This window comes from Magnolia sinica, chromosome 2 (assembly GCF_029962835.1).
Source record: "Magnolia sinica isolate HGM2019 chromosome 2, MsV1, whole genome shotgun sequence".
Classification (NCBI taxonomy): Eukaryota; Viridiplantae; Streptophyta; class Magnoliopsida; order Magnoliales; family Magnoliaceae; genus Magnolia; species Magnolia sinica.
The window spans coordinates 13,229,544-13,255,208 of NC_080574.1; the positions used below are offsets into that span (position 1 = coordinate 13,229,544).

The 25,665-nt window shown below is 38.9% G+C and overlaps 1 protein-coding gene across 1 annotated transcript; it reads right to left on the bottom strand.

Moving 5' to 3' along the window:
* Nucleotides 1-17,807: 17,807 nt before the first annotated feature.
* LOC131235628 (uncharacterized) lies at nucleotides 17,808-19,453 on the bottom strand. The gene is made up of 4 exons (XM_058232893.1): nucleotides 18,502-19,453; nucleotides 18,322-18,415; nucleotides 18,137-18,248; nucleotides 17,808-18,040 (listed from the first exon to the last, which is right to left on the bottom strand). The coding sequence occupies exons 1-4, from the start codon at nucleotides 18,790-18,792 to the stop codon at nucleotides 17,893-17,895; spliced, it is 645 nt and encodes a 214-aa protein (XP_058088876.1). The 5' UTR covers nucleotides 18,793-19,453; the 3' UTR covers nucleotides 17,808-17,892.
* Between the last annotated feature and the right edge of the window lie 6,212 nt (nucleotides 19,454-25,665).

Below are 25,665 nucleotides of genomic sequence, written 5' to 3' on the forward strand. Positions count from 1 at the left end.
TGGCCAATGATTCTAACATTCTCTAACTTGGGATAATCATGATATTCTCAATATGCAATGTATTATATGGTAATTCATTAACAACCGAGATTCTACTAGATATTTTAATGGATCCTATAAAGTATCCTGAATTATTTGGTCAATTGGAACTGTCGACACTAGACCACGGCAATCATCACCTCATTTATCAAAGTGGGACTAGGCGTGATTACAATGTCAGCATTTCCAACGACATAAATACTGAAAACATTAGTGTAAAACATGAAAATCTCATGATAGGTGTAACTGGCATGCACACTTTTAAGTGGTCCAATCATCTCTATCAAGAGATGCTTTAGATTCAATCATAGCCATTCATAACTGTTCATTTCACCTTATGCATGCATAATGAGTATATCTTAATAAACAAAAATTGAAACTTGAATCAGCAGTTAAATCTTAATTTACTGTTGAAACTTGAATCAGCAGTTAAATCTTAATTTACTGAAATGCATATACCAACTTAATATTTGTACTCGCACTGAACATGTGCCTTGCTAAGTTCACACACTTGTGCAATAAAGCTCATGTACATACCACACACACCACACATCAAGCTTGTCAATTTTGAAGGTTATATATATAGTCCCGTGTAGGTTATCTTTACATATAATCACTTACCAGTTTGCTTACCAGTACCATTGTCTACTTGGATTTCAAACTGAATGTACGCATCTTTTCCCTCGCTCAATTTTATGATTGCCCCACTAATTTTCTAGTTTGCCCCGCTCAATATCATATTTGCCCCGTTGAATTTCATGTTTGCCCCGCTCAATTTCATTCTTGCCCCGCTCATTTTCGTGTTTGGCACGCTCAATTCCTAGTTTGCCCCGCCCAATTTCTTGTTTGCCCCGCTCAATTTCATGTTTGCCCCACTGATTTTCTAGTTTGCCCCGCTCAATTTCTAGTTTGCCTCGCTGATAGATGGTGTAAATCTCAAGGAGCTTCAACTCAGATGGATATGAGGAAAAATCGGGCTTGTTAGCCAGGAACCGGTGCTGTTTACTTCTAGCATTAGAGATAACATTGCCTACAGTAAGGATGACGTAACCATTGAGGAGATCAGAGCTGCAGCTGAGATTGCCAATGCTGCAAAATTCATAGACAAAATGCCTCAGGTTAATAGTATTTCAGCTCTTCTTATGATTGAAACCATTTCTTAAAGTATATGTTTGGATGTAAAATTGAATTGGATTTTGATAATCAAGTTGCGGCAAAGTGAGATTCCTAAACTTGGGTTAGTCGCACTTCAAATAAGAGGTGAAGCCAGCCCCAAATTGCAGTTGGCTTTATTTTAAGTTGGACTGGTGAAAATAAAATTGCGATAATATAGCGAAACAGCTAAAGTTTCTAACTGAAAGAATATTGTGAATGTTCATCTCCATTTAACCATAACTTACCCTGCATTTGGACACAAATGAACCAAATAATGAGAGTTAATTTAGGCCGCATTTGGTTGCACCAAATGTCATGAAATATCATGATATTTGGTGCAATGTAATGCACCCTTGATCAAGAGGAAATGGAAAATTTTAATGATATTTTTCATCATTCATCATTCATTCGTCATGCAATTCAATCCAATAGTACATCCAAACACCTCCAGAACTATTGGAGCTACACCAATGTAAAAAAAAAAAAAAAAGTTTGGGGTACCTCAGTTCATTAAAGTAAGTTATAGAATAGCCACAACTTTGCATAAAAGCTAACGACAAAATCTGTACCTTGGTCATGGTTTCTTATATATAAGTTGTAGTTGATTTAAGGGGAGAGAATGTCTACTTACCTCTTCTGCTATTGAAATACTGTATATTCAGGGTCTTGGCATAATGGTTGGAGAGGAATGCTGATATGATTGCTGTGATTCATCAAGGCTCAATTGTTGAGAAAGGTAAGAACCTCGCTAAGATCAATTTGATATGGCTCAAAGCATGTCATTTTTAGCTGTCATATTTCAAGAACTACAAAATGAGAAAACATCGAACTCTTTTTTAGTTTGCCCAGCTGAATTTCAAGTTTGCCCCATTCAATTTCTAGTTTGCCCTGCTAAATTTTCAATTTGCCCCATTGATTTTCTAGTTTCCCCCACTCAAATTCTAGTTTACCCCGCTGAATTTCATATTTGCTCAATTTCATGTTTGCCCCGCTGCCTCGCTGATTTTCTAGTTTCCCCCGCTCAATTTCCAGTTTACCCCGCTCAATTTCATGTTTGCCCTGCTCAATTTCTAGTTTCCCCCCTCAATTTCTAGTTTGCCCCGCTGAATATCTAGTTTGCCCTGCTTAATATCCAGTTTGTCCCCGCTTAATTTTCAGTTTGCCCCGCTTAATTTCTAGTTTGCATCGCTTATTTTTATAGTTTGTCTCGCTCAATTTCTATCTTGATTTCATATGAAGCTAGTTCAAATTCATGAAATGCTACACTGCTTTCAATTATTTCTAATTTTGTACACTATAATTATCTTGTGAATTTTATGTTTGATATGTTTTTCAATTCATCTTTGCAGGTGACGAATATTCTGTTATAATCCCAAACCCAAGCTCTAGGTATACACTGAAAATGTGGTTTGAGAAGGTGACGAATATTCTATTGTAATCCCAAACCCAAGCTCAATTTCTATGTTGCCTCGTGCAAGTTTTAAGTTCCCTCGCTCGATTCCTAGGTTCCCTCGCTCAATTCCTAGGTTCCCTTGCTGAATTACTATGAAGGTTTTGATGATAAAATAAATTAAGAAGCTCTAGTGCTAAAAGTATATTATACCACATGGTGGGGCTTGAACATGTCAAAAACCTTTTTTAGAGGCTGTTCGACTCTAAGTTACTTAAATAGGGAGTTTGAAACTCATTTGAGTCATATGCAAAGTAAATTTTCTAAAAGTTATGCAACTTGCCTGTAACCTAGGGTTATATTCCCTATAATCCAAAGGGATGCAGATTGTCCACAACAACTTAGGGTAAAAACTCTTTACTATTGAAAGCTATGTAGGTCTCACGTCAATTTATTTTGACTACTCTCGTTATGATATAAGACAAAAAATGAGACAACTCTAAAAAAAAAAATGAATTGACTACTCTCATTATGATATAAGACAAAAAATGAGACAAATCTAAAAAAACAAATGGGCAAGACAACTGATTTGGTCAACTCCAACTAGCCGACCTAATTTATCAGGTCCCTGGACCATGGTACAAATAGCTACAGATTAGTTGTACCCGTAACTACGGTTATAATCCATAGCCATAGAGGCCGATAAATCTGTAGCCATAAGCCGGCTTACTTAAAAAGGAGGGATGTTTTTGTCCTCATGTTCATTGTCCGTACAAGCAGGTCCAAATTCGGAAGTTAAGTTTGTATTGTTTCAAGAATATCCAATGGATAAAAGGTGGGGTCCACAGTTGTAAATTTCTCTTTCCTTTCTTGTCTCCACATCCCTTCTGTTTGTTTTCGCCTCCTTAAAAATTCTTCAAATGGGACAATCCTAACCATCCAATTCCTGTCCCACATTCAACCATTAAAAGCCTTCCAAGAAAACTCTTGAGACTGTGTAGCAATTGGAGCACTTCTTATCTAGGGCCAGGGAAAAGAAGGGGCTCGTTGGATGAACGGTTCAGATCTTTTAGATGTCAACTAGGTTGGCCCAATTAAAGTCTTACGTGGCGGGGCATGTGATAGCTGCGAGACGGAAGGTGTGCTGGACGTCATAATGCATGAACGTAAAGGAAGAAAGGGATCACTGCTAGCGTATAGACACGCAGAGTCTGCATCGGTGTGTTGTAGCTATCCAGAAAAGCGCATTGGCTGGCAAAGCCCACTTGGGGGGCCCACCTAATACCGTACTCAAGCCATGAAAGATCGTGCCCTAAGAAAACCCAAATTAAAAGAAGAAGATTTGTGTAGATATTTTCCCCATGGTCCACATTCAATGGAGACTTGTCCGAAAATAGAATGTTTAGAATCTTCAAATATGGAAATTTTTACGAGCATTGCCCGTCCACCAACGGAACCTGTCAGATCAACGGTGGGATCATCAAAGTGGTGGGGCCCATTCCATCGCGTCAATAAAGTTGGATGGACCCGTTATTATTCGAGTCCATGATAATATATGGTCATGCTACTCAACAAAGGAACGTTTGGGGTGCATGGTTGGGTTATCTAACCGTATGTCTCAACCCAGACTAGAAGATTCTAACCATCTTTTAACGGTCAGGATCTTCGAATGTCCACCATTAAAACTGAGGGCTGCTAGAATGTTTGTTTACCATCCAACCTTTTGATAAGGTATGGATGAAGGGAATACAAAAATATCAGCTTGATCCAAAACTTTTGTCGCCCCTGTGAAGTTTTTAATAACAATCACTACTGTTTCTTGTGATGTGGTCCACCTGATATTTGAATCTACTGTATTTTTAGGCTCGTGCTCTAAAATGAGTTAGAGAAACAAATGTACAATGTGGATCTAAGACACATACATCAAGGTGAGCTCCACTGTAGGGATCCACCTACCTCAATGGATCCGTTGACCTACCGAATCCGCACTGCTAGGCGGGATCATTGATGAACTTAGCCAAGGCTTTAACTTCTCCTCTAAAGCTTAATTTTTTAGCCTCAAGGGTATTGCTTAATTTTTGCAGGACAAAAATGCTCATCTTCGGCTTCTCCGTAGTCTGGGAGTAGCTTGCCTCGGAAGGTGAAATGGCTTTTCGAAATGAGGGATTATGGGCCCTATTCAACTATGAATGGGCTTACTTCTTGGTCGATCTGATCTGTTCATTTTAATTGAACAGTTGTGAATTACAGAAGAGTGTTTTTTTTTAATTTTTAAAGAGAAGCTCTTTATAACCCATAATGCCATTAATGTTCTTCGTTAATTCTGAACTGTTTCCTTTGGTGTGGTTCATTTTATGATGAGTTCTACCCTCAAACTTTGGTCGATCACATGAAATTAAAATTCTTTTCACGTAGATGGGTTGAATTTTTGCTTCACGATAAGCCAATGGGACCCATATAAGATCTCATATTGATTCTTTTTTAGGGGGAGGGGCATCGTAGAAAGGTCATTTGACAATTTTCTTCTTTTCTTCTTTAATTTTTTCATAGGAGGGGACCACACCAAGAGCCGAAGTTTCGTCAAAGCTCCAGTGAAGCTTCGTACACTCTTTGCGCTGAAAACAAGAGGTTTTTTTTTTTTTTTTTTAATAGTTTTTTAGCCACACTCTCCGATGTATAAGCTATGACGACCAAAGGTAGGTTCTTTTGTGTGCGGTTTTTTTTTTTTTTCCGTTGGTGGGTATCAATAGTCGGAGTTTATGAAATGTGGAAGGGTGTGGTGGTTGCCCTTATAGTTGTTTTTTTATTGGATATGAATGACGATAGTTTGTGAAATGGGGGAAGGTGTGAAAGAATAATGTAATGGATGAATTTTTATAATCGAAGAATGTTGTCTTAGATGAATTTTGTAATAGAAGAATGTTATAATGAATAAATGTGATGAATGTTGGAATGGATGAATGTTATAATTGATGACTATTGTAATATATGATTTTTTTGTAATGGAAGAATGTTATGATGGAAGAATAGTGTAATGGATGAATGTTCAGATGAAAGAATGGTGTAATAGATTAATGTTATATGGTGGATTACCGATATTTATTGCAGATCGTCGATATTCACTGTGAGTTACCAAAATTAGGCCCAAAGTTCATCACGGTTGTAGTTCACCGATCCCATAAAAACGGTCATAACACCCTTGTTACATGTCTGATTAGGGTAATCTTATTTTCATTGGAAAGATAATTTGATGAAATTTCAGATAGCTTTTGATCATCTCATTTGGACATCATTTGACAGCTTAAAATTGGGCCCAAAGTTCATCGCAATGCATGCCTACTTTTGTGTTAACAAATTATGTCCAAATGAGATGATTCTAAAGTCATTTGAAAGTTCATCAAATTAATTTTTCAATGAGTACAAGATCACCTCGATCAGACATATAACGAAGGAGTTATGGTTATTTTTGTGGGATCAGTGACCTATAATGAATATCGACAATTTGCAGTGAGTATTGACGATCCATGATTCACAGTGAGTATCGGCGATTCACCGTGAATATCGACAATCTATAGTAAATATCAGCGATCCACCATATAACATTCATCCATTCCACCATTCTTCCATCTCAACATTATTCAATTTACCATTCTTCCATCACAACATTTCTCCATTACATCACAACATTTCTCCATTACACCATTCTTCCATCTCAACATTCATCCATTATACCATTCTTCCATCACGACATTCCTCCATTACAAAAATTTATCGGTTATAACATTCATCCATTACAACAGTCATCCATTATAACATTTATTAATTCTAACATTCATCCATTCTAACATTCATCATATTCATCCATTACAATATTATTTCATTACAAAATTCATCCATTACAACATTGTTCCGTTACAAAATTCATCTATTATAATATCATTCTATTATAAAAATTTATCCATTATGTTATTCTTCCACCACAACCTATAAAGGAAACCACCACACCCTCCCTTTCACAAACTCGTACCATTGATTCCCACTAACAAAAACAAACACAAAAGGACCTACCTTTGGCCGCTATAACTTCTACGTCGGAGTGTGTGGCTCCTGTTTTCAACCCAAACAGTATATTGATCTTCGTTAGAGCTTTGATGGAGCTTCGCCGAGGATTGACGGAGCTTCGTCGGAGATTAACGATGCTACATTTTGATGGGGCTTTGACTCTAGGTGTGGTCCCCTCCTGTGAAAAAAAGAAGAAGAAGAAAATAAGAAAAAGGCCAACTGGCCTTCCTACGACAGAGTCTCCCATAAGAACCCATCTGAGATCTTATGTGAGGCCCAATGGCTTATCGTGAAACAAATCCAACTTTTCCACATGAAAGGAGATTTAATTTCGTGTCATTGGCCAAATTTTGAAGGCATAACTCATCAAAGATGTACCACACTAAAGGAAATAATTCAAAATTAATGAAGAACGTTAATGCCATCATGGGTCACAAAAAGCTTCTTTTCGAAAGCTGAAAAATGCATTTCTATGGTCCACAACTGTCCAATTAAAATGAACGGCTTAGATCGGCCAAGAGATTGGCCCATTCATGGTTTAGTGGGATCCACAATCCCTCTTGAAAACCAATGGTGCATTGATGTAGCCGTCTGAAATGGTATGGATGGACTGTTCGGAGAGAAGAAGTGATTGATGCTCTCTTGTTTGATGCAATTGATGATAGGGCCTCTTGACGTGCTCGAGTTTGCTTGATGTTGTGACAACTAATTTTAGATTATGTTGGAGGGAGCTGTTACGAGAACTGAGATCACAATCTTCTAATTATCGATGAGGTCCTGAACCGCATGCCTTAGTGAGAAGCACCGATTCGTGGTATGACTGCGACCTTAGTGGTAAGCGCAGTACCCATTTTCATTGTAGTTAGGAGGCATAGGGTTTGGTGGGGGCCTTGATTGAAGGGGAGAGAGAAGTTGCTTATGCACAAGTGTAGCCATGATTTAGTTATACGTTTGTGTAAGTGGGGTAAAATTTTGAGGTTCTCTAGCCATTTTCTTGTTTTGGTAGAGGTATTATGCATTTCCTATGCACTGTTGTTACTGTTGTGGTTGTGGTTGAGGTAGTAGTGGTGGTTGCGGAATTAGTTGTGGTGGAGGTGGATGTGGTTGAAATCTTTATTGGTGCTGTTGAGGTTGGTATTGCTGATGATGTTAGCGTCCCTGTTGAGATATATACTGACTGCCTTAAGCAGTGGCAATGATGTTGTTGACTTTTGTTTGACATTAGGTGGAATTATTTCCATTCCTATATTTTTTAGGGTTTCCTTTAACTTTGCTTCATTTTTCTGGAGTGGCTTGAGGAGATTGATCCAACCCTTATTCTAACTTCGACGTACTCCCCAGCGTGGATGAGTTGAGTAAAGTTGGCGTATGGGTATGAGATCAAGTACCTAGAAATACTTAGGTTTATCGAGTGGACGATCATTGAGATTTGCTCCTCGTCATCGATGAAGGTTCGCATCTGGGTGGCCATAGCTCTATGACATCTCACATAGGTTGACAATGTCTCAACACTTCTCTTCCTTAGGGCTGCCAAGCTGGTTCTCATGGAAGTAATGTTAAAAATGTACGCGAATCGATCGATAAATGCTTGGGAAAGTTGTTCACAAGTCCTGATGTGATGACAATTCAATAAAGTATGCCAATCCAAAGCATCGCCCTTTTACTTTTTTTTTTATTATTTTATAATAGGTGGATAAGGGCCCCATCATTCTCCGCCACTACGTTCGGTTTTCTGTAGAAAGCTTTGAAAGCAACCACTGCCATTGTATATTTTGAATTGGGGAACCTCAAAGTTTTGAGGTACCCGTGCATCTAAAAAGGGACATAGGTCCTTAAACTTTGTTGAGAGGAGGTCGACCCTTTCCTATCGTTGAAGCTAGTTCTACATGATTTGGAGCTACTCCCACAACTCCTTCATTTTCATTCGGCTTGTTTAAGAGGTTAACATCTCTCACAGCTCGGCTCGTTTCGTTTCTTTAACATAATGATCGATTTCTTTGACCCTATGACTCATGTTAGGGGGAGCTTGTTGAAATTTAGCTACGTTCTCGGTTGAGAGAAATTACTGGACTTAAAAATTACTCTCGATCGGGGGAGGCGGAGATGTTGGGAAGTGACCCCCTTGGTGGGTAGTTGCCACTGCCTGCTGGTTGGAACAGACTTAACACCGATCCCCATTATGGGCACTCACCATGCTGCTATTGTTTAAAATTGACTTGGAATCCCTACTGTGGGATGTGCTGGAAATTGATTAGGGATCCTGAGTGTATGATTGGTTTAGAATCAATTTGAAACTCCGACAGTGAGGTTAGCTGGATGTTGATTAGTGATCCCAGCTGCGGGATTGATTTGAAATTAACCCGCGGTTGCATGAGGGTATTGAAAGAAATGCCCCATGGTCAACGGGTTGAGTTGACGGGTATCAATAATCCTGAATGGATTCTGATGGTTACGCTTGGTTTGAACTAGAAGTTGAGAAGAATCTTAGGGTGGCTTGTTGTTACGGAGGTGGGTCAACTTGATGGCTAGCCGTAGTGGCTTGTGCTTGCATAAATTGGAGGAACATTTCCTACATCGCCTTCACACCCTGTGCCAATTCTTGGATGTATGCGACTGGAGAGACTTCTATTTATTGTGGTTGTGCAGGTTGAGTTTTTGCGAGGTCAAGGGCATGGAATGGTTGAACATCCTCCTCATGATTGGCCATGGCTGCTCGTGACCTGGTGCAAATGATGCTATGGAAGGAGAGATTCTTTCGGGGATGTCTGGCTTGAAACGGTGCAATGATTTTATTTTTTATTGGATTTTAAAATTTTTTAAAGATGAGATGAATGTCGTATGCTGAATGCGAATGCACGAGAGCTGTTAATCCATAAAAATTATTAGAATTCTACCTTTTGGGTTGACTCCTTACTATTGTGACTAGAAGGTCCTCAGCATAGTTGTCATTCTATGGACACTGGATCTTGAACGGAATTGACTCGCGACTTCCATGAATGCCTTTCTCGAGGGCTTAGGGGGTTAAAGTATTTGAGGTAGTGTTATATTTGACCAGACCCTATGCCAATTCCTAAATACAGGCAACTAGCGTAACTTCTATTTGTTGTGGTTATGCAGGTTGAGCTTCTGTGAGGTCAGGGGCATAGAAGGGTTGAACATTTTCCTTATGATTGTCCATGGCTACTTGTGACCTGGTGCGGATGATGCTGTGGAAAGAGAGATTCTTTCGGGGATGTCTGGCCTGAAATGGTATAATAATTTTGCTTTTTGTTTTTTTTTAAAAAATTTTTTAATGACTTCTTTTAGTTTTTTTAGATGAGAAAAATGTCATATGCTAAATGTGAATGCATAAGAGCTGTTAATCCAGAAAGATTAGTAGAATTCTGCCTTTTGGGTTGGGTCATTACTAGTGCGACTAGAAGGTCCCCAGCAGAGTCGTCATTATGTGAATGCTGGATCCCGAACGGAATCGACTCACGGCTTCCACGGATGCCTCTCTCGAGGGCTTTAGGGTTAAAGTATTTGAGGGGGTGTATATTTGACTAGAGTTGCCACTGGCCAATTTCGCTGTCTCTACATTCGTATAAACCCGATAAAAACATTAGGGTGAAAAAGATTCAAAGACACTTCATCCTAAAATGACCCTTTGGATTGTGTTCAAAGATTTAAGTTAAGGACTGCAATTATAGAGAGGGAATGTGTTAGGCACCCACTCTGCCCATATGAATGTAAATTGTCTACTTCGCAGAATTTAATTACACATGAGGATTAATTCTAGCTCTTGCACTTTTAAGATGTGAAAACGTGTACTGTAATGCTAGATGTAAATCAGCACAAATTTCTAATGGGTAGGATTTGATTATGTCGACAAAATACAGAGCATACACAATGATCGACAGAGTAATGCAAAGTTGATGATTATACTAAGCAAGGGGGTGGAGAAGGGAATAAATGTTACACGATGCTAATGTTAGGATTGAATGAAATTGCTTAGAGTTTGGACGATTTGATGGATGGTATTGTCGCAAGGATTATATTGAGTAGGTTAGATTGAGATTTGGTTGGCTTGAGAGGCTAGGATTAGGATTGGTCTAAGACTAGGCTCTCTTCCTCACTTTCACTCTCTTTGGTGGAGGAATGGGGTGACAAAGGCTTTAGAAGCTATAGGCTTGATGGATGATTGTTGTTGGATGAGAAGGGGAGATGGTTATTTATAGCCTCCCAACACAAATTTTTGGTAATTTGTGATAAGTCTAGGGTTTAATTAGGGGTGAATGGATGAGATTCCAGATTGTCACGTGGCACGATCCAGCTGGTTAGATGGTTTGGTAAAAGTATAATTTTGGGTTTAAAAAAGGAACGTGCAGGTAATTCTGCATTTTCACGTGTGAAGACATTGCAAATGGAGGTCTGACACTTGTGGGGAGCTTCTTGCTGAGACTGAGAATTTTCCATGTGGCAGGCGGTGGTTAAACTGCCACCCAAGGCACAAATTTCCCCCTGTTTGAGGGACTTCTATCTGTCGCAATGTTCATCTGTTGTCTGAGCTGCTAATTTCTATTGGGCTTATGGGCTTGGACTTTAAGCTTGGTTAAGGCTTAGGTTGACTAGGTGAGTTGGTCAGACTTTAGGTCAACGAGTCGACTAGAAATGACTAAGTGAGTTGACTCGACGAGTTGACTTAGTTTGAATCCGATCTTTCCGGAAGTCTTAGGATTTAGGTAATTTAAGGTTTGGATAAAGGTTTAGGTTTAGGGTTTACATCAAGGTTTGGGTTTACGGTTTTGGATCAAGGTTAAGTTTAAGGACTTGAATCAACGTTAGGTTTAAGGGTCTGTCCATTCATCAATCAAGACCATCCAATTCTGCGACCTCCTACAGTACCTCGAGTCAGGCTGCTAGTTCTGCGGCTGCTGCGACTGACAGCCATAGGAGGAGATTGCCTACTTTCTTGGTGGTCAAATGGCTGAGACCGCAAGATGGTTGGGTGAAAATCAATGTCGACGGATCGTCGCTTGGCAATCCAAGGAACTCGGGTGGGGGTGGTGTATGCAGAGATGAGAAGGGGGTTTTTCTGTTCGCATTTTCTACAGGCTATGGTCTAGGCTCGAATGTGAATGTGGAGCTGAGAGTGATTCTAGATGGCATGGAAAAGTGTATAGGCAGGGGCTTCCAAAATGTGATTATCGAATCAGACTCAAATCTGGTGATCAGTTTCCTCACTCTTTCCGCAACCCCCGGGTGGAAATGGGGATATTGGATCTAGAGGATCAATTGCTTTAGGAGAATCGGTAATTTTCGCTTCGCTCACATATACAGGGAAGGGAACGCTGTGGCAGACCAGATGACGCGATTAGGCAGTACAGAGCAAAGTAGCAGGCTGTTTCTTTGGCATTCAACCTTCCTGGTCAAGGTTAGAGGTCTTTTATTCTTATACAAAGTGGGTCTCGGAGATATTCGGGAAAAAACTTGAGCCGAGACGAACCGTGGCTAAGTTTTTCTGCTGGGATGTCTTTTTCGTCTATATAATGCTCTCTTCTTTCTCCTGAGTTCTTTATGATGGGCGTCTTCCTCGTTCTTTTTTTCAGGGGACGCCCGATTGTAATTGACCATTCTGTTGAATGAAATTCCCCCTTTAAAATTTAAAAAAATAATAAAATTAAAAAAATTAAAAAAATTAAAAAAAAAAAAATTTTAAAAGGAAGGTGGGTTGGGGTGCCTACGGGAGCAGGTAGCATAGAGAAATTTTTATCCTACAAAAAAAGTAAAAAGTACCCTCCGAATCCCTGACGCAGGTTACCTTTTACTATTACTCTGTCGGACGCTGCCTGTACGCCTAGCCACGTTATGTTCATGTGCTACGAAACTATGTGGGGGCCCACAAAGATGCCCATGACAAATCCACTCCATCCATCGGTTTTGCAAGACCACGATAGCACTTGTCCAAAAATCAGGCAGATCCAAAACTGGCGTGGCCTCGTACCACGTGAAACAGCAGGGATTGAATGCCTACCATTAGAAACTTTGTGGTGGCAACCGAAGCTTTGTATAAAAATGATATTTGTTTCTGCAATATATTTGAGCCGTAATAACTCTATGAAATTGGATGGCATATAAACATCGTAGTCGGCTCAAGGAAGGTTTAAAGAGTAGACATTTCCGTTGGAACTGTTTGTGCGGTGTTGCTCCTCAGATTTGTATTGTTTGATTCCTGGATTTCCGTACTATTATCGTATGAAAAAGAAAAGCTGACGGATCAGAGTCATTTGTCACGGGCATCGCTTTTGACTTCCGGGCACAGGAACTTCCAATGGCCGAGGGCCCACAGGCAAGTCATGTCTTGATTTGTGTTGCTTCGAGCACGAAAGGAGGAAAGAAGTCCAACGATGCTCAAATGTGCCAATCCGACATATTATAAATGACATTTGAATTTGTCTTAATGAGATAAATACGTAAACCTGTGTACAGAGAGTGAAATATCACATGCAGCTACTCATTTATTTACTTTTTATGTGACTCCATCTTTCTTGCCATCGGGCCAACACCATCTTACTTGCCAATGGGAAAACTCTAAATTCCAACATTGTCTAGGATATTTGTTTCTGACCCAATACTAGCCAGCTAGCTGGTCTCAAATCTCTTTGGGCCCCACCATGATGTATCTATTTTATCCATGCTGTTCATCTATTTTGTCAGTTTATTTTAGGGCACGAGCCCAAAATTGAGGCAGATCCAAATTTCAAATGGACCATACTAGTTGAATGCAAATAAACATTACAATGGGCCTTATGAAGTTTTTAATGGTGATATTCAGTCAACATTGTTTTCCTTTGGTGTGATCCTCATGAGATTTGGATTTGCCTTGTTTTTGGGCTCATGCCTTAAAATGAACTGAAAAGAATAGATGAATAATATAGATAAAACACATACATAACACATACATTATGGTGGGGCCACAAAGCTTTGACACTAGTGTTGAGGGTCAAATATTGCATATCAGACCGTAGTTATTGTCTAGATTTACGAATATGATATTGTTTAACGGTCCGATTTAATCGTGTTTATGATGCAAGGTGTATTTATAAGCTTGGACTAAAACAGGATATTAAAAGCGTGGATTTAACGTTCAGGAATTACCAAGACAAGGGACGGACTCCATGGGATCAAGATCGATGAATTTACAAGCCAGAAATTCGAGAAAATCGAGAAACTGAAGTTCAAGTGGCCCGAAATTGGTTTAGAATGCAAGATCACCAGGTTTCCACCATCTGTTCAGTATGAAACTTCTTACATGGACTGAGCACCATAAATTAACCGTAAACGTCGAATTTCAGCTCTTGGATCCCTATGGAAGTATCCCAACAGATAGATCAGCCCATGAATTATCAAACTGGGGCCCACCTAATATCTGGATATGCTTCACTTTTGGTCTCAACGCCTTAAATGAGGCGACAAAACAGATGGACGGCAAGGATTTCGCACACGCATCACGACGGACCTCAAATGCTCACGTGCGTGTACATAGCACATGCGCACGCGAGCCACACCAGACATGGAATCTGTTTGGGCTAACCGATTATTTCTTAAAAAAAACTTCAAGACGCAACAGCGTCTTTGCAGCGTCTGACCATTTTTGGGTAGTGGGGCCCACCCATTATCCAAATCAGTGATCTGAACCGTCCACTCACTCCAAGGGGTGGTCACTACCCCATTCATGTTGATCTTTTGACCCCTTGCGCATGTACACACGTGTATTATTAGAAATCGTAAGACGAATGGTGAATTGAGTTCGTACAGTGGGCCACACAAGAACCTACCAAAACTACTCTCTCCCCACTGGTTTTTCGCCAGAATTTCAATGGACGGGGTGGATTTCTCCATAGACATCAAGGTGGGGCCCACCAATCGTCATAGCAGCGGTCCGTAAACTCTGTTTCGCAAACAAAGCCTGCGGATGAATCTTGTGGGCCACCACCGTGCTTTATCGGTCGAATCTGGACCGTCCATCAGAAGCCCACGCTCCCTATAATCCTAGCCTAAATGACAAAATTTGAAGAAACAACGAAGATTGGTTTTCAACCGTCTAAACGGAGGACGAATGGTGCAACAAAAAGTTATGTGCGTCACACCAAAACAGAAGAAAAATGGTCATGTTCGACTGATTTTTCGTGCTGATCTCAATGAACGGAGTGGATTTTCTATCAGAACTCGTCTGTGGGGGTCACCAAACATCAACATAAAAGCTATACGCAGGGTAACTGCGTAAGTGGCCTACCGCATCTCTCTACGCCAACTCCAGCACGGACTCTACACCACTCAGGCTGTCTATAAAAAGGGAGAGAGAAAGAGAGGGATTCATCTGGGACGTGGAGTGCAGCCGTGGAAGCGAATTTTGAAGCCGGTTTCCAGAAGTTCTTTTCTTCCCTTTTCTTTTTCTTTTTGTTTATTTCTTTCCTTTCATGTTTTTCCTTTGTTTTAGCATGACCATGCTAGGCTAAACCTCTTAGCTAGGGCCAAGAGGTAAAGCTTGTAGCATCATTGGGACGTTTGTTTGGCTTTGATTCATATTTTGTTGAACTCTTATGGATTCTAGTTATTTATGAAGGTATATTTTTAGTTTTTAATGGTTTGTTGTGACTCAAATTACAATGAATCTGTAATAGCTTTAAGTATTTTTTTTCATTATTGAGATTATGAAATTAGTAAGATCTGTTGTTTACCATCGTCCCATGGGCATGGTAGGGTGACGGAACCCTTCCTAACTTTCACAATTCTTTTATGATTGGCTGTGAGATTAGTAAATTGCTGTCATTTTTCATAGTCTCCTGGGCATGGTTAGGTGACGGAATCACTTTCAAATCTTCACCAATTTTATCTGTTGATGATTAGATCCATGAGAAGTTTAGAGACCTAACAAATCTCTTCTTACCAACCGGATTGGATAGGACTCTGATTTCAGCTGTGTCCTTGAATTATTATTAGGTAACTTTCTCATTGCTACAAGTAGATCCTTGGCATCCTAGTTCTCACCTTTATTTTTATTAGTTTTTAATTAATCTTTTCACAATTATTCCTTAAATTACAATCGATTTAGATTTCATCTTAATCTAGTTCTAGTTCTAGTGAGTTTCAGATTACGTACAGGTATCAGTCTTTTGGGATTCAATCTCGGTCTCTCTGAGTTTATTACTACATCACAACCCTATACTTGGAGAGTAAACAATTAGCTACCTGGTTGGCATTGGGTTTGCGAGCCAAATAGTGTCCCTTTGCATCATGTAAACAATAGACCCCATAGGAAATTTTATTATATATATTTTTTTAATAGACAAATCCAAACATTATTGAGCCACACCCACAGCTGTAAGTAGAGCAAAATCGAATGTTTGTGACCCAATACTAACCAGCTAGCTGGTCTCAAATCTCTATGGGCCCCACCATGATGTATCTATTTTATCCATGTTGTTCATCTATTTTGTCAGTTCATTTTGAGGCACGAGCCCAAAAATGAGGTAGATCCAAATTTCAAATGGACCATACTAGTTGAATGCAAATAAACATTACAATGGGCCTTATGAAGTTTTTAATGGTGATGTTCAGTTAGCATTGTTTTCCTTTGGTGTGATCCACGTGAGATTTAGATTTGCCTTGTTTTTGGGCTCATGCCTTAAAATAAACTGAAAAGAATAGATGAATAATATAGATAAAACACATACATAACACATACATCATGGTGGCGCCACAAAGCTTTGACACTATTTACCTGGTTGGCGTTGGGTTTGCGAGCCAAATAGTGTCCATTTGCATCATGCAAACAATAGACCCCATAGGAAATTTTATTATATTTTTTGGGAAATAGACAAATCCAAACATTACTGAGCCACACCCACAGCTGTAAGTAAAGCGAAATCGAATGTTCTACGTTAAGGAAATGTGTGGTCCACCTGATATAATTACAATTCTGAAATATACGGAACCTACCCACCTTTCAAACAAGAATAAAAAAAAAAAGGTTTTCATTGTGTAACCTACCTACTTTCTAAAGAAAGTGGAACCTAACCATTGCACGGTAAGAATTTTTCACTCCACGACAATGTCGGCAGGAAAAATGTTCTTGGATGGAAATCTGGCACACAACGGTCTATGCTTCTGTACTCCTGTAAAAGCAGTATAAAACATGATTTTAAACCCCACCGTGGATATTTAGGCCATAGCTACCCGAACGGACGATCTGAATCGGTTGAACTGTGACCTGCAATTGGACAGTTTAAGAGGGAAATACTAGACAGAGCAAAGGTGTAAATTCAATCTGTCCAACCGACCATGGCATCACAATCGTGGGGTTGATCAGATGAACGGTCTAGATCATACCAACATCATGAGAGTGAAATAATCAAAGGCGTGGAGGAGATAGGCATGGCATGGTACCGCAGACACTATACAGACATACGAAAACAAACACGTACACATGGACCTTGGTATCTGCTTTGAGATGAATGAGACTGACGTCATGACATTTTGTTTTGTAACACGCCCAATCCATCAATGATTATTAGAATAGGAAGATACTTTGTGGGAGTGAATGAATAGGAATCCAACTCGCTTGTGTCTTCAAACAAGACACGACTTCTCCCCACATCCAAGCACTTTGGTCCTTTTATTTATATCAGTGGGCCCCACTCATGTGAGAGAAATTGAAAGATTTTGGTTTGGTGCTTACCACCTGTAACAAAACAAACAACTTCCCAATCTTAAAAACACCTGTAATGATCTAGTGAGTTAATTGTATGGACATCATTCCATGCACACTTCACATCAAATATCTGGACCGTCCATTAGAACTAGTCTGCTCTTCATAGGCTTCCCTCCAAAATATAATTCTCATCTGATAGATCCAAACCGTCTAAGCCATTGTATACAGAATAGATGGTCAAGATCATCGTATAAGGTTAGTCCTATCGCATATGTTTATAGCCCTTTGATTGTTGCAGTTTTCGTACTGGACCTGATCAACGGTCAGGATAAGCGATGTAAATACCAACAAACCCAAATGCAACTATGTGCATTGAAATGTTTCCATACACTTAGCCCACTTCCACATATCACATATCTCATTAACATTAATACATGCTACATAAACACATAACAAAGAAAGAAAGGGAAGAAAAAAAAAAAAAGCAATTACACCCTTTATACATATAAAAACTAACAAAAAACAACAAAGATCATACAAACAAGCAAGCTAGCTAGAATCTCTGATTGGATGATCGAAGATCGATCTCCTGCGTCCATGCGCTCTTATCTTGATTATGTATATGCCAGTACGTCTGCGCGATCGCATCAGGGTCCATCGAGACATCGGCACTCGATTCCCCATCAGATCTCTGCACCGATCTGCGACATATGATAATACATGAGGATACGGTGTATAAATACTGGTTGATGAAGTGAGTAACATTCCATCTTGGATTTCCATCTTGGATTACCTACCTAGGTGGCCCAATGACTCCATCGACAATCACATGCGCTACATGAATGCCCGTCGTTTGAAACTCCTTTGCCAAGCACTGTGACAATGCTCGGAGAGCAAATTTCCCACAGCCTATAACAAAATTCAATTCAATTCAATTACATTCACTAAGAAAGAAAGACAAAAGTAATTTAACTAATCTTACTTAGTTCACAGTAACCAGAGATTCCGTTGAGAGAAGCTGAAGAGCCTGTGAAGATGATTGTCCCCTTTCCTCGCTCTATCATACCAGGTATAACCTTCCAAACACCATAAAAATATAGATAATTCGGTGATGAAATATGCATATATATAAATATTAATTTCAACATGATAAAAAAATTACTTGTTGTGCGCAATGGAATGCACCGACGGTGGATACCGTGACCGATTTCTCGAAGGATTCTAAGCAGATATCGGTGAATTTAGGAGCATGCCATGAGATTGGTTGGCAAGCATTGTAAACCAGCACCTCAACGAACCCCAATGAGTGGATGCCTTCGAACGCCTCACGCACGCTTCGTGTATCTGAGCAGTCGATGCGGATTGCGAACACTTGGGCTTTCTCTTCCCTGGCGATCTCATCGGCAAATCGCGATAATCGGCCTATGGGTAGAAAAACTACGTGTGTAAGCATGCAATAACAAATTCAAGAAAATGAAAAGGAAAAGATGGAGTTGGGCTTGCCTAAGTCACGAGCTAGGATGGCGACGGTGTAGCCCTCGTGGGCGAATTTGCGGGCGATTGAGCGGCCGAGCTTGGGCCCGACACCGACGACGGCTACGACGCCTTTGGTTGAGGTGGCGCTGGCCATGGTGCGCATTTTAGTGGGCAGGCATTGGGGGAGGATTCTAGCTTGAGAGGCGGAGATGGAGCATATATGGAGTTGTGGGCACTGCTACTTTTTGCTTAGAAATGTGAGGTTGAGTCCGTTTTATTGGAAAATACGTTTGCCTCTTGACATAGAAATAGGATGGGAACAGTACGGACACTCCTCACTGTCATGTGACACTTCCCATTTAAAATGTAACTCTTTTTCTTCCTTCCCATCATAACAGGCTCTCTCTAGTCTCTAGAATATTTCAACATCTCTCTCAGAAATTATTGCTTTGTTTAGTCCAGTATCTGGATTGTGGGACCCACCCTAGATGTGGAAATTGATGGGGCAATCTTAACCGTCCGACGGTTGGTATGGGCAAGGAAAATTAGGTGGCCATAATGGCGTGGTGCTGGAAACGTGTGAGAATGCGTGAGGGTTTCCTATTTACAAACTTCCTTCTCTCTTATTTCTTTTAAGAAGGGGTTAAGTCTAGTTTTAGGGAATCCAAACAAGTAGCCTATGTTGAGTAGTGTTTTATCTATAGAAGGAGAAAGATATGTAGGGAGAGGTATTAAATCCCTTTTTACAAGAGACTCTGTGCAGTGAGCTAGAGATTGGGAGAAAGATAGGTCTTATATTCTTGATTTCCTTTTTTTAATGGGGAAGAAAGTTTTGGTTGCTGTCTGGTGCATTTAGCTAGGCAAATGGTCAAAACATGCAAATTTCTTGTTGTTCTCTCTTATCATTCTTTTGCTTCTTTCTTTCTTTCTTTCTTTCTTTCTTTTTTTTTTTTTTCATGTAGCTAGGCAAATGGTCAAAACATGCAAATTTCTTGTTGTTCTCTCTTATCATTCTTTTGCTTCTTTCTTTCTTTCTTTCTTTCTTTTTTTTTTTTTCCTTTCTTTCTTTCTTTCTTTCTTTCTTCTTTTGTCTCTCTCTCTCTCTCTCTCTCTCTCTCTCTCTCTCTCTCTCTCTCTCTCTTTTAAAATTTTTTTTAAAATTTTTTTATTTTGCTTTGCTTGCTTTCAATTATGTGTAAGTGTTTCCCACAACAATTAGTATTAACCTAAATAGTTAATAAGCCTTTTAGTATAAGATCGATGTTCGTGCCATATTGTAATTGTGTTTCATATTGTTAGATGGACTTCTGCCAAATATGAGGCGGTGAAGTTCATTGGATCCAATTATGCATTATGAAAATTGAATACACACGTGCACATGTGTGTGGTGGTGGTGGAAAAATATTGTGGAATTGTGGTCAAAGGAAAATGAAAGAAGCTTTTAGAGATGAAACATGAAATTTTTAAGAAAAATAGTTTGTTGTTGCATATCCTTCTTTTACACTAGACAATTCTATTACGTTCCCCGTGTCCAATCAAACAATCACAAGAGATTTGTGAGGTAGAATTTGCAAAACCTGTAAAAATAAATAAAAGGTTGCAAAACCTGTTCAAAACAAGATCTTTCTCTAAATGCATGTGTAACTTGAAGATGAAAAAACTTATTTTCAAAACCCAAGTTAGCAAATTGACGAAAATTGATGCACAAATCGAGTATAAGGAAAAAAGTTACTCTTCTACTTAATTTGTGAGTAGAAGTGGACCAAGCCCGAAAGCTCGAGAGGCATGCACAACCCTTCATAGCCCTAATGGTAGACCACCTCTCTTTTCCCTTAAAGTTACTTAGTTTAGCCTACATAGGTTTTGGACTATTGCGATTTTTTGTTGTGCCCCTTCATCCTAGTGGGTCCATCTGATGAATGGAATAGATGGCATACTCACAAAAACTGGAGAAGGTTTTGTTGGTTGGTCATCCCTCCCAATTGTTCCTTGTGGTGTGGCCCATGTGAGTTTCTGATTAGGCTGATTTAGGGCTCATCTAATGGACACAGTGGATCAGATGCACAGTTTGATGTGGGGTCCACAACAGCTTAGTACCACCACAGTTGTAATAGTAATAGTATTATATGAATTCACATGCGTGCAGTCAAACTATGAGGTGCGCGCTCTCCAATGGTACTAGACAATGTTGGAGTTGTGCCTAGAAAACTAATGTGAATCTTATCTATTAATGACATGGATGAAATCTAGTGATGTTGATGATGTTGGCTGTGGATTATAATGACCATGCATGAGTCCTAAATGGACATGTAATAGTATGTAGGAGTGTCATAAATGTACATGACAAGTTAAAATGAGAAGGATTGCTTTAGTTATCTTTGGGTACTTGGGAGTACTGGATACAATATTCATTGACAGGGGAGTTTTGCAGGTCATGAATCTTAATATTCTATTATGCCATAATTACCTAGCAGGTTATAGGAGACATATGGTTATTATCATTATTATGTGATCATCTTATGTGAGAAGCCTTATGAGGAATAGATATGTAAGGTCCCCACCTTCAGGCATCAAAAGGAGTTGGTCTCTTTGCCCTATCTCATATAAGGAGTGTGAGTGTGCAATGGGAATAGGCTTCTGATTTAAAACTTGTTGGATACTAGGATTATTGGATCAAGTTCATGAAGTTTCTAAATCGGGAAACCAATCATGTCCAAACTATGATCAACTTAAGGATGTACCAAGTTTGATTTATCATTAAATTTAAAAATATATGAGAAGTTTAAGGTCTTGATTATATGTGCTTTGGCTCACTTTATGATGACATCATATGACCAACAAAAATGAGTGTAATTAGGCACATTTAACAATGTTTGTTGAAATTTACATAGGTTAATAAGGGATTCATTAGTTTTCCAAGAACTTACCTATCATGGGGATTAGGCATTCATCAATTAGTGTTTTTTCTACTCATCCAACACTTAAAAAGTTTTATAAATTGTTGAAAGGTTTTGATGGTACATGGTAATGATCTAATGATTTAATTATGGTATCATCCATCAATTTATCTGTATGGGTATTGGGTCTACAATGGATAGTTATAATTATTGAGGAGATTTGATTAGATATTGATACATAGAATAAGCTAGGATCACAAACTGCTTCCAATATAATTGAGCAATTAAAATATCATAGGGTAGTAGAATATCATAACTATTGAATTTTTTAAATATTAATTTCTCATTATTTAATCTCGGAAATAGAGGAGCCTACAAAAGAGAGCCTTAGAAATCCCTCACATCGAGGCATCAAATACAAAAAGAATAGAAAGAGAAAAGCATGATAGAGAGAGAGGTCACATCTCTCCCTCCCATTCATCACATGGTTCACAAATGTAAGGTGCACTGTGTTGATTTCTCTTATATCTCCCACATGGTTTATGTATCACATCCAACTTGTCAACTAGCTAGATATGTCCTTTCAGATTACCCACAAGGGTCTATGTATTACATCCAACTCATCTATCAGATGTGTCCCCACATATAACCCCCAGGGGCTGAAAATTAGCTCAATCCAAAGCTGCAAGTGGGTGATAGCACAGGAAGATGAGAGGAGACGTCCATCCTTGACTTTCACCAAAGCCCCACTTGAGTTATTTTTGTCCTTAACATTCATCCATGGCCGATGAAGTGTCTAGATCTAGACAACCTGTACTTAACTACAACATTGTGGTCCCCACACGCAAATCAACGGTGAGCATCCCTTTGAACTTGTCCATGGTTCTTCCGCTCACATGAATTTTCTTTTGGGATAGATTTTTGGGAGCCGTAGGTAAAGTAAGCCGATGAATCTGATGGATAGATCGGGAATAGTGAATACACAACATAGTGGTACTGATACTATAGATAGCGCCCTAAATATTATATAAAAATGCATTATGTGTTATCTTTCCATTCTTGATTCGAGCTGTAGCGAACCTAGTCGGTGTCTCCTCTTTAACTTTACCATGATCTTTCAAATCCAGGTATTAAAGAAATAATATCATGGCGTGGTCCATCATCATTCCCTATATATCTTTGAGTTTCCTCCTCCACATCTGTCCATCTCACCAACAGTTAATCTAGACCGTGAAAAAGTAGACCCATTACTGAGGTAGGAACGAGCTAGTCCATCAACCATCCAATCACACTGATAAAATCATGTCCGTTGATCGATGGTCTTTCTTGTCTACGTGCCAACGTGCGCTCGTGTGGTACCAGTATCACCATAAGCTTGCAATGTCACCGCGCGCATTGATGTGGGGGTCACGTGATGTGTTTTCATCATCCCCGTTTATCAGATGCTTCAACTCCCAAAACGTCTCGTACCCAAAACTAATGTGGGCCATAAAAAAGGAAACAATCTATGAGGGAAGACTTACCCTTGAATTCCATCTGGGCCCACTTGAGTCTCAAGACCGATTGAATCTTTTAATGACCCTTAATCGGGACTAGATGAAGGGTTTGAACGGCCTAGATTATATATACTCAACACGGTGGGTCATCCATGGGTGATTTGAGATAACATGTGAGACTTCAATGTCATTGCAAATCATTCCAAATCATCCCATCTTACGTCTTAAGCTGTGGGGATGATCTGTGAGTCTTCAACGTCATTCAAAACAAAGCGTCAGGCGTGAAGTAGTGGTATGATTTGGATGACACGTAAGACTTCAATGTAGGATGAAATCCACTTCTCTTGTACAGTCATGCAGTGCAGTGGGCCATTTGCCTTTTGTGTACCCACGTGGCTGATTTGGGATGAGATGTGAGGCTTCAAAATCCATTGTATCTGATACAAATATTCAAGAAATGAATCTATGCATATCTATCTCGTGATGCAAAAATGTCGGGTAAGAAGTCTGGTGGTCTGATCAGTTCCTTTTGACCTTTCAAACCCAACTATGTTACTAAAACTGTCCATTGGGCCATACACGTGTGCACACACATGCCCCAGAAAACAATTCAAGCCTCGCTAGCATTGGGACAAATATCTCCAGATTTGGAGAATCTCACGAAATTTTGATTATCGTGGGACTCTCAGAATCTATGCTGTTGTTTTATTTTATTTTTCATGATTGTGATGTGGGATTCTCAGAATCTATGCTGTTGTTTTATTTTATTTTTCATGATTGTGATGGAAAAATTGTTTAGAAGTTAAAAAAAAAAAGTTCATTTTATACTATTTTATTCATTTTTAAATTATTCAGTAATTTACAATAAATATCTTAAGGTTTTTTTTTTTTTTTTTTTAGTAAGATTTTCCTGATAATATTGTGAGAAAACATCAAAATCTAAATATCTTTCGAGAAATTGCAAAGAACTAGATTTGTTGAACGGTGAATGGCGAACTACAGGCTTCAAAGGCTGACATGGAGAAGGGTCTAGTGGTCTAAATTTCTAGAATTAGATTTAGTTGAGGGTATATGATAAGTAGAGGTGTACACAAGTTGAACTGAGTCAAGCTTGGCACAGCTTGACTTGGCTCGGCCACTTGCTGACCAACTCTTTTGAGAAATTGCCAAGAATGAGATTTTGGAATGGTGGGGAAGGGGTTAGTGGTGTAAATTAGTAGAGCCGATTTAGTTGGGGTATATGATAAGTGAGATCTAATTCTTTTTGGTCCTATGTCCCATTGGTAGACTCACAAAAATTTCAACATGCGGTCATGGGTTTGAATATCCACTGTGGTAAAAAAAAAAAAAAAAACTAATGTGGTGTGAGTAGTGCTTGTTTTTTTTTTTTTTTTTAAAAGTCCGAATCTTTTTGTTGTACGCTTGCCCAAAAAAATATATATTTTCTAATATTAATGAACAAAGTTAATTTATTTATTTTTTCATGGCCCAAAAGTTCCTGGCTTAGATAGATTTCAACCGAACTAATTGGATGGGCATCATACATGGTAGTGATATTTTTTAAAAAATGGATTTTCAATATGTACAAGAAGATCTTTCACAGTTCATGATCCAAACCAGTGGCCCTATAGAATTTAAAAATAGGTACAAGTGGGGCACATGGTACTGTGATCTAGGCGACTGATCTACCTGATGGGATCGACTATGGACCGACCATCCCCCGTAATGTCCCCGATGGGTTTTCACTGGCAATACGAGTTCAATTGGGTATACTATTATTTCTTTCTTCTTCCCTTCAAATGAACGCATTTAGGATTTTTCTTATTTTCTTTTATCTTCTTTCTCTTTTGTAGTCTTTTCATTTATGTGATCTTGGTGTTATGGTTGTTTAGGGCACGTTGGGATACCACTAAATAAATTAACTTTTCTACTTCCAGCAGTAGATAAGTAACTTATTTCATATAAGTTTAGTTTACAATTGGTTATAAGTTACTTTTTTACTTGAAATTACTTAATCACTTAAGTTATTTTATTTTATTTTGCTTTTCTATTTTTCTTAAGTTGTTGAAGAGAGCAGCAGGAGAGATGAAAGAGAGAAACTAGCTAATAGGTATGTCTTTTATCAAACATACTTATCTATTTAATAAGTAGAAATTAAGATAAGAAACTTAAGGCCTAAATAGCTTATCTTAAGTAACTTAATTACAATCCAAACACCCCCTTAAAGACTTGGGGATCAGTCCATGTCCCTAGAGATTCAATTAAAAGAAATCTCTTGATCTTATTCTCTTATTAAGGGGGGCATTTGCATCATAAGTTATTTAAGATAAGTTGCTCATGCCTTAAGTAGCTTATCTTGATTTCTACTTACTAAACTAAAGTAATTAACTTCAAATAAAAAACTATTTACAAATTATAATAAACCAAACTTAATTATCTCAAACAAGTTCCTTATCT